The sequence below is a fragment of the Pinus tabuliformis genome, chromosome 7 (genome assembly GCF_031772625.1).
Source record: "Pinus tabuliformis cultivar Carrire ecotype Pingquan chromosome 7, CPIR1, whole genome shotgun sequence".
Classification (NCBI taxonomy): Eukaryota; Viridiplantae; Streptophyta; class Pinopsida; order Pinales; family Pinaceae; genus Pinus; species Pinus tabuliformis.
The window spans coordinates 814,826,077-814,836,253 of record NC_142293.1 but is presented as its reverse complement, the minus strand read 5'-3'; the positions used below and the strand labels follow the sequence as shown (position 1 = coordinate 814,836,253).

Here is a 10,177-nt window from a genome sequence, read left to right as displayed (position 1 = left end):
ATATTCAAATGTGAACAATTTTTATGATATTGAAATTATGTTCATTTTATTATGTTCAAAAAGTGAGGATAGGGAGGGTTGAGAAGATGAGGGAAGTAGAAATGTTTCTATCAACTTCTAATGTTAAGTTCAAATTCATCTCTCTGTATTTTTATGTAATATTTTATAGAAAGTTGCTTTTAAGTTGATATTTATTTTAGGTGACAGTGTGTTGAGAAAGAATAACATGGTTATTTTATTATTTAATATTAAAAATTTCATTATTATGTTTATATAGACATCATATCTTTACTTTCATGATTAGTATATTAAAAAATAAATTAACTCTACTCAACAATCCTATGGACTTTAAAATATTATAAAATTAATAATTAATAGCTATAAATTTTCTAATAATTGAAAATAAATATTGTTGATTTAATAAAATGATTATTATTTTTATTAAATTAAATTAATTATATTTATTATTTATGTAAATATAGTTGTATCATTAATAATAATTGTATCACAATATTAACATTAAATGACATTGTTTTGACATTAATGTGACACAAATTGTAGTTACTTTGATGGTAAAAAGATGCTAACATGATGCAAAATAAATAATATTGATACTAATTCACACTAACATGACATGAGTGATGAATATGATGCATTTTCTAGTGTAGTTGCTCAAACAACCAATAGGGAGAGGGTGGGACCCAATCCCTTTCAATTGTTGGTTGAATTTCTCTCCTCCCTCTCTATGAGACACCTCTGGGAAAATTCAATGAGTACTCCTTTATTTCACTTAATCAATTACACATAATGGCCAAGCCTAAGCAATGGATAAATAGAAATATGAATACTTAAGAACCAATTTCAATGAGGTTCCTACCCCTAAATGGATAGGGTGAGTCATTTTTATTATCTCATACCAATATATGAACAAAATATAACTAGGATTTAAACAAAGTGAAATCATCTAGTAATTATCCCCACATTATTTCTTTAGGTCCTTCCTATTGTGGTGGGAAAGGAGTGGGGAAGTGCTTGCCCATGCATATTAATGGTTGAGTGATTTGGAAACATAAAATTGGATAATATTGATGCACATGTAATCTTAATAAAATGCAAAAGTGATGTAAAATGATGCTAAGAAGACATGAATATGACATAACATAATTTAAATTTTCCATAATTTGATGCTACCAAAAAGGCAAGTTAAACATGAGAAGGATTTTGAATATGAAATGTCAACTCATATAGGTGTCCCATGTTGCTAACATGACACAAAAAAACATGATTTAGACACAAACTCGAGGAAAAAGTGATTTATCATTATATTTATCATCACTATTACTACACTTTGTAGAGCATGCATAAAACATACAATGCATAGGTGATGCAACATTGTGTAAGGTTGATGCAAAAGATGATGTTCCTTGTAGAACCATGTTTTGTATCATCCATACTTCAACTTTTTCATGAAAACACATTGGGAGTTGATGCTTATGATGATGCTATGGCCTTGTATTGTAGTAGTGGAAGCATATTCCTCATCCTCAATCATTAACAATGATAAGTGAGATCCCATTAATATGATTCCCATGAAAATGTAGATGCACATGAGACTATAAGATATTATATAAATGGAAAAATTTAAATGTTGGTCCCACTCTCGATTTACCAAGAGATTGAGTATGATCACTTGAACCTAAATTTAGGTGATTTTTATCAAGATGAAAACAACTTCCTTAATATCCTCATAGCCTTCTATGATGAACTCTATTTAGTTGTTTTTCTTCATAGTCTTAGAAAGTACAAAATGCATTTCAATAAGTTTAAAAGTAACCATGAAAATTTCATTTGAGCAAGGAGTTCCCACATAAATTCCACATTTTATTGTGTTCTTAGACCTTATGTAATTGAAAACTAGAAGAAGGATGAATATTATGATTAGTATTCAATAAGTTTGAAATACTATGAAGATATGAATGTAATGCATTGTGTGTTTCATATTTGATAGAGGCATCTAATCTAGTAATCACAACTTCATCATCACCATTTGTTGCAATAAGTTAGAATGTGACATTATCATCATCCATTGCAACAAAAAAATGAATAAAAATTACTCTCCATTTTGAGTGTCTATTGCCCACCTTGTGATAGAGCTCACAATAAATAAAATATCAACTATACTTACAAAAATTAGAATAACTTTAGATAGTATAATGTAAGTTTTTTTATATGAATTAAAAAAATTATTACAAATACACATATAGATACTTACCATCAATCATTTTAGTTGGTATTAATATTATTATTTTTGTGAAAATTACCTCATATGGATGCAAGTTCACACCTTTGAAAATATGGGGGCTTTTACTAATAACAACCTATTTAATATAAAATTTTCTTGCCCCATTCTTACCATATTATTTCAAGTATTTGCAAGAATGTTCCTCCATGTTTTCTTAAATATTTTCACAAGGTTTAATTGTTTTTTTTTGTTCAAGAAGGGCATCCAACTTGGATTGTGCACAAGGTTATCTTTCAGAGCTTGTTCAAGCACACCAAGCAACCTTTATTGGTCATAGGCTTGAGATAAATCCAAAATGATGAAAAAAAGGATTTCCTAAATTTTCAAAGACCTTGTTAACCCACTTTCATTAATATTGCAAATTGGTAATTTAACCCCATATCATTTATAGTGCAAAATATATTAGCTCCACATTGTTTCTCATGCAAAATAAGTTAAAACCCTACATTGTTTTTCATGCAACTCAAATTATTTTAGCGGGGAAATAGAAGTTTGACTTGTTATGTGATTAACCTTGCAAATCATCTCTTAATCCATTTCTGATTTAGGATAAATTTTAATTGTAGTTATTTATTATATGTTTTTTTTTTTTTTTTTTTTTTTTTTTGAATCAGACTAATCTATTATATTACAAAAAGGTCAAAATTTACATCATCAGTGTTACAGCAGAGCCGTAGCCCTGTGTTTCTTGTCGGGAGAATGATAGAATGCTCAGGAATAATCATGTCCAAAATTACATAAGACCGACACTGAACCATATCGACAGTACATAAGACCGACACTGAACATACATGGATAGCCGACACTGAAACACTGAAACACATAAGGACTGGAACAAATAAGGATATCCGTCACAGAAACATATAAGGACTGAAATACATAAGGACTGAGTCCTGACACATACAAGATGGCGGTGAGAGCAAACAGAGAAAAAAGCCCTTTCTCAGAGACTAGTGGCGAACTGCATGTCGAATTAGTCATCATCTGTTGTGTGCGGATCTTCCTCCGCTTTGCAGCTGAATTGCTTGGAGAAGTCCGTTTCAGGGAGCGTGTTCCTCTACGCAGGTTCACTTGGGCCTGCCCGAGGGTCTGGGGAGGAACTGTCTATGACGGGGTGCAGCATATCAACCGCAAGAACTTGCATGTCGACTGTGGGAGCCAACCCAGGAATCCGAGGAGGGCTTGCTGGAAAATCTTCTTCCTTCCCACCAGGATTGCTACAATGCTCCACCGAAACTGTAACAATAAAAGTTGAATTTGATAGAGTACATGGAATACGATATCTCACCATGGGATGCGCAGAGTGCCCACATTCCATAATTTCTCGATGTTCCATCGCTCTACCTCGGCCAACTGCACGTCCTCTGGAGCGACTGCGGTCGGAAGAAACCTCAATTGAGGAAGAGGGGGAAAGAGCTTGCCTCTGTGACGAAGCACGACCTCTGGAGCTTCCGCGCCTGCTGATCATCCTTTGGCGCTCACGCTGCATCCCCGGATTGTCCAAAGAGCAGGAATGCCCCTTTGAAACCTCCCTCAGAACCAGAGAGTGATCTAACGCAACCTCCGAGCACCCAAACCTTACGCAGAACTGTGGGAGAATGACAGAGGAGCCAAGCCTTTGTAACTCCATTTTCCCGCTACCAAGGACAACAGTAAATCCTGAAGGGACTCGTCTTAAAACGCGCAGATGGACATTCGCCACCGCCCTTAAATGCACACCGGTTCCGGAATACGTGGCTCGTCCGGGCTGACACATGCCCATGTGACGAGCCACTGACCTGCTACACATTAAAACCACCCGCATCCGGGAGGGAGAGGTCCTTTTGCACCAAAGAGATGCAGTCCATTTTAAGTTGTTCATCATCGACCATGTCCAAAGAGCCGGAGAAGTATGGTGATGGCTGAGAAACACCTTGGTTAGCCATTCTGTCGGCTACCTGGTTTGCTGTTCTTCGAACATGCTGGAAGGTTATACTTTGAGGATTCTTAAGCTTTGCCTCCAGGGATTCCAATCTGCTTAGCAATCTCCAGCTAGTTGCTACCTTGACTGTTGTAGCTCCTGCCTGAATTTTCTTGGCTGCTGCTATTAGGATGAGAGAATCTCCCTCGACCTCAAGAGGGAAGAAGTGATTTTTTTCTGCTAGACAGATCCCTTGCCAGAGGCCTTCCAGCTCGGCTACATTGTTAGTGTCTTTGCCTAATGAACCATAATAAATGTGCAGAAGTGCTCCTGTGTGGCTTCTGAAGATTCCCCCGAATCCGGCAGGTCCAGGATTACCTTTAGCTGCCCCATCGAAATTGAGCTTGAATGAATTGGTAGCTGGTGGGGACCAGGAGGATGGGGAGGTGGAGCTGCGTGGGGGACGGGTGATGACCTTTGCAAAGGCAGAAAGATCAAGATTCCATTCTTTCAAAATGTCCCTTTCTTGTTGCGCTTCTGGCATGTCTGTGTCATACCAGGTTCTTATGGCTAAGGTTTCCTGGATATTTCTTTTGTAGATGAGCCACAGTGCATCGATTGTCCGGGAAGTGTTGTTGAAGATTCTGGAGTTGCGCTCTTTCCAGAGAATCCAGTACAAAAAGCCTGGTATGAGACCCCATAGAGTATTGAGAAGTTGGCTTTTGAACGGGTTCTTGTCCCAGGTCCTGATATTTTCCGTTACATCCTCGCCCCTGGGTTCTGTTCTCTTGTTGCATTGCTCCACTTTCTTCCAGAGTTTCTTTTCTAGTGGACATGTCTCCATTAAATGGCTGATGGTCTCAGAGTTGAGATTACAATTTGGGCATCGTGAAGGCCCAATGAATCCACTTTTTATCAAATTGTCCCATGTGAGAATGCGCCTTTTACTTAGCAGCCATAAGAAGGTTGAGATTTTAGGCCATAACCCTGGTAACCAAACTCGTGCCCATATTTGATCTTTATCCGCTTGGGAGTCTGAATAGCACAGTTGATGTGCTTCTTTAGTTGTGAATGTGCCTTTGTGTGTGTGACCCCATATGAGCTTGTCCTGCTGGTTGAAGTGATGGATTCTGCGGTGAGTGAGTTCTTGATCAATATCTGAATATGTTTCGCCCGGCCAATCCCTCTGCCATCTGTTCGTTGGTTTCCATAATTGGTATCCATGATGCCCTGTTTGTTGCCAGAATTGGTGAACCTGAGTAAGGTTCTCTTGCTGCATATGAGAATGCCAGAGGGGCTTTTGGAATAGATTTGCAAGTTTGGGGAGCTGCTGCCACGAATCCTCCCAAAACCTAGCTGTCGTGCCTGAGTGGATTTCCCAGAAGCTGTGTTCTTGAATGAAGTGGTTGTGAGTCTTTGCAGTATTCCAGATTGGTGATCCTTGGGCTGTGGAGTTGATTCTGATGAGATCGTTCCATTGACTTCCCAGGGCATATTTTGCTTGCCATAATCGAGCCCAAGGTGAATGAGGTTTGGAGATCCAATTCCACCACATTCGAGCTCCCATTGTGTTGTTACTTTGAAGCGGATCCCGAAGCCCTAGTCCTCCTTCTGATTTGATTTTGCAAACTTCTTTCCAGTTGACAAGAGCCCATTTTCTATTCCGTCCAGTGGAGCCCCAGAGGAAGTTGCGCTGGAGGTTGCGAATGGCTTTAAGGACCCATTTTGGAGCTGCCATGATGGAAAAGAGGTACAACGGCATAGCTTGAAGGACAGATTTGATCAGGACTAGTCTGCCTGCCATGTTAAGAGCACGGAAGGTCCAAGATGAGAGCTTTGATTCAAGCTTATCAAGGAGAGACCGCCAGGAAGCATGCTTGATGGTTGAATCAGAGAGGGGAGCTCCAAGGTATTTGGATGGCAAATGGGATATGGTGAATCCCAGAATTCGGGCAATATTTCTTTGAGTAGAGGGGGGTGTATTAAAGAAGAAGAGCTGAGATTTTGAGGCATTAATGGAAGTGCCAGAGGCATCGGAGTAAAGGGAGAGAAGAGACTTGAAAACAGAGGCTTCTCTCGAGGAGGGATGACCGAATAGCATGGTGTCATCAACGAACTGCTGATGAGACAGAGGATTGAGACCATGGATAGAAATACCTTTAAGCTCTTGAGAGGCAACGGCCGCTTTGAGAAGTCTGCTGAGTCCTTCGGCCATTAGAACAAAGAGAAAAGGTGAAAGAGGATCCCCCTGCCTAATGCCGCGGGAGGGTCGAAAGGGGGGTGAAGGAGAACCATTCAAAAGAACAGAGAAGCTTGGAGAAGTAATGAGGTTCATAATCCACCTGGTCCAGGTTGCACTGAAGCCGAAGGCTAAAAGCATTTTGTGAATAAAATTCCAACTAAGCTTATCAAAAGCTTTAGAAAGGTCTAATTTTAGTATCATACCTGGTTTCTTGAGAATCTTTAGTGAGTGTATTACCTCATTTGATAATATGATTCCATCCATGATCTGCCGACCTTCCACATATCCAGTTTGTTCTGGAGAGATGAGTAAGGGCAGGAGAGGTTTGAGCCTGTTTGCGATGACCTTTGAGATTAGCTTGTAGATTACATTGCATAATGCGATTGGTCTGTATTTTTCCGGCCTGTTGGGTTCTTCTCCCTTGGGTACCAGAGCTATGAAGGTGGTATTGAGGGCCGGGAGGATCCAATGCATGCTTCTTGATTCTTCAACGAGGTCCCATACCTCAACTTTGATGAGTTCCCAGAATTCATGGAAGAAATTGGCTGTGAAGCCATCAGGCCCAGGAGCTTTTCCATCCTTGAGTTGCGCCATGGCTTCTTCAACTTCCTGCAAGGACGTGGGCTGGAGTAGTTTATTATTATGATCCGCAGTTATGATGCTTGGAATATGCTGCGTGATGGCTCTGATTGCTTCATCCCTGTTATCAATGGGTTCCGTTAGAATTTCCTTAAAATACCCTGTGAATTCCTTTTCCATGTCCTCATGTTCCTCAATTCTTTCACCTTGTTGATTGTTGATGAAGGTAATATTATTGTGCATTCGCCTTTGAATAGTGGCTTTGTGGAAGAATTTTGTGTTCTTCTCCCCCTCTTTGAGCCAGTTGATTCTGGATTTTTGCCGCCAGAGTATTTCCTCTTGTTTCCGACGTTCTTCAATTTGGTTCCAGAGTATCTGTTCCTGTTGTGCTTGTTCTTCTGTTCGGCCTTCAAGAATGAGAGTTTGTTGAAGTATGTGCATTTGCTGTTCCAATTGTTGGCGCTTCGCCTGGATGTTACCAAAATTTGTGCGATTCCAAACTTTGAGGACATGTTTCAGGTTTTTCAATTTTTTTTGGAATTGATACATTTTGGCTCCCTCTGGAAGGATGTAAAATGCCCATGCATCGCTAACTACCGCCTTAAAATTGGAATTTGTGAACCAGAATGCTTTGAATCTGAAAGGTCTGTTGCAGCAGTTGCCTGACCTGGACCATTGTAGAGAAATTGGCCAGTGATCAAATCTGCCTTGGGGGATAATGGAAGCATTGAAATCCCCTCCCAGGTGGATTGCATTATCAGAAAGTAGGAATCGATCAAGCCTGGAAGCAATATGATGAATACCTCGGCGCTTGTTAGTCCAGGTGAATATTCCATTGGAGGTTGGAATGTCCATAAGTTGATTGGTTTGAATGAATTGTCTGAGGCCATCACTGTCACTGTCGAGCCTGATTCTACCTCCTTGTTTCTCTTCCATGGATGTTACTATGTTGAAGTCACCGCCACCAATCCAGAGCGGGAATTTCCTATGTTCATTAAGGATAGAGATTGTTTCCAGCAGTTCTAATTTTTACTGTATTGTCTGAGGAAAATAAACATTTGTGAGATGCCCATGGATTCCAGTGCCTATGAGGTGGAAGGAGGCTTGAATAACATGGAGAGTGGCGTGGAAGTCATATAATGAGATGATCTACGGGTTCCACAGAATGGCCAAACCGCCTGAGGCTTCAGAGGCGTCTACAGATATAGAGCTGCTTCCAGCCCAGACCTTGCTTCGAATTCTTTCAATAGCTTCAGTACTGCTTTTTGTCTCTTGAAGAAAAACTATGGTTGGTTTTTCTTGTTGAATCAAGTTTTTGATCATTCTATGTTTTGAGGGGCTGTTGAGTCCTCTCACATTCCATGATATTAACTTCATGGAAACTGTGGTTTGGGTTTATAGAACTTTGTCAACTTAGGGAATCACCCTGATTCCATAAGTATTTCACCTATTGTTATGGTTCTTTGAAGGTTTGTCTTTCTTCCTCTCTTCTTGGGTTCTTTGAGCACCTTTTTTCCATCCCATGGGCTACCTCCTTGTATGCCAAGGCTTTTATTGTGCTGCACCTTGGTTAAGACTCCTTCCAGCTTGTCTATTTGCCAGGGGGGAATTGAGTTGTATTCTCTCTGTTTGCATGCCGTTTCCAGTGTGAAGATGTCTAAACCATCTAAACTAACATCCGCCTGATCTTCCTCCATGACAATAGTATCACTCTGTTCTTCCTCATCCGCTTCTTTCTGAAGACTGAGAGCTAGAGTAGCATCTGTCTCCATGTCAAAGTCTTGTTGTTTATTATCCGGCATAGAATTCTCTTGGGAGAAGGAGAAGGGACTAAGATCTGAAACCGATTTTCCTTTCTCCAGAGAAGGGTTGGGAGTGAGATTCGATAGAGCAGGGTCAGAGGATTGCAAGGGGGCGGAGGGGTTGAGGGAAGAAGAGGGCAAAGAGGTCTTAAAAGGGGGTACAGAACTGGGATGGTCTTGCGAAACTTGCGAAGCAAGAACAGAGAATCTGTTCTGGGAGTCAGCTTTGGGGGCATTGTCCATGACTGGTTGACTTTTTTTGGCATGCCTACGGCGGTTGGGAATTTTTATGAAGCCTTCGGAGTCTTTGTCAGGGGCAGCATTAGCTGCTTTGGACTGAAAATTTAATGGACAGTCTCGGAAGAGGTGGCCATGCTCATGACATTTGCGACAGCGGAAGGGAATATGCTCATAATCTAAAGGTTGTGTCCATTCATAGTCATCGTGATAGAGACTTACCGTATCAGCTAGAGCTTTGGTCAGGTGCATTTGGACGCAGATCCTAGCATACGAGGTATATTTGCGGGTTTTTGTTTCAGCCGCGACTCGGATGAAGGTGCCAAGTTTGTTGCCTATATCAGCCAGCGTTTCTTCTTTCCAGTATTCCACTGGGAGGGAGTACATCCTTATCCAGACCGGAGCCCAGGTGAAATCTTCCTTGTCCGGGCTGAATCTTGGTTTCCATTCCGTGAGATAGAGACCTGAAGAATTGAAGAAGTATGGTCCTCCTTCGAATATCCGCACTCTGTCCTCCACACAGTGAAAGATTGCTGTGAAAAAGCCTTTTGGACCTAGTTGCAGAGTAACTTGTCCTTTGGGCTTCCATTTTGATGCTATCCAACCTTGTAAGGCTTTTTCCGTAGGCCAGAAACCTAGAAACTTTCCTATAAGTGCATGATCTTGCATGTATTGGATCTCACCATTGATGCGGTGGCTGGGCAGGTCAACCTTGATACGTTCTGCAGCTTTTGGGATACAGGTGGCCGAGGTTGCCTTTGGCTGTGACGACGTAGCTTTGTTGTGCGTCTCTTTGTCTGTAGTTTCCTCTTCTGTCGGGGCCGTATGTGTCTTTTCTTCATTCTTGCGATGTCCTTCTTGCCCAGCGTCAGGGGCTGCGCCAGAGGGGTGCAGAGGCTGTGCATGCAGTATTTTGTCAGAGCTTGAGGAGTTCTTTGGAGGGGAGGCGGAGCTCTCCCCTCCTACCGCCATTTCCATTGCAGGCTACCAGCAGAGGTCCGGCGGCGGCTACAGTGGAAGCGTTCAGGAGCGGCGGCTGGCTAGGGTTCGGCAGCATTTTCCAGTGTTCAGCATCAGAGCGGTTGGCATCAACATGCTCATCATTCATACCTACA

The 10,177-nt window shown here is 41.2% G+C and overlaps 1 protein-coding gene across 1 annotated transcript; it reads right to left on the bottom strand.

Annotated features, from left to right (window-relative positions):
• Window positions 1-4,083: 4,083 nt before the first annotated feature.
• On the bottom strand, window positions 4,084-7,959 carry LOC149250089 (uncharacterized). Its single transcript, XM_089453549.1, has 2 exons — window positions 6,949-7,959; window positions 4,084-6,663 (listed from the first exon to the last, which is right to left on the bottom strand). The coding sequence occupies exons 1-2, from the start codon at window positions 7,957-7,959 to the stop codon at window positions 4,084-4,086; spliced, it is 3,591 nt and encodes a 1,196-aa protein (XP_089309675.1).
• Between the last annotated feature and the right edge of the window lie 2,218 nt (window positions 7,960-10,177).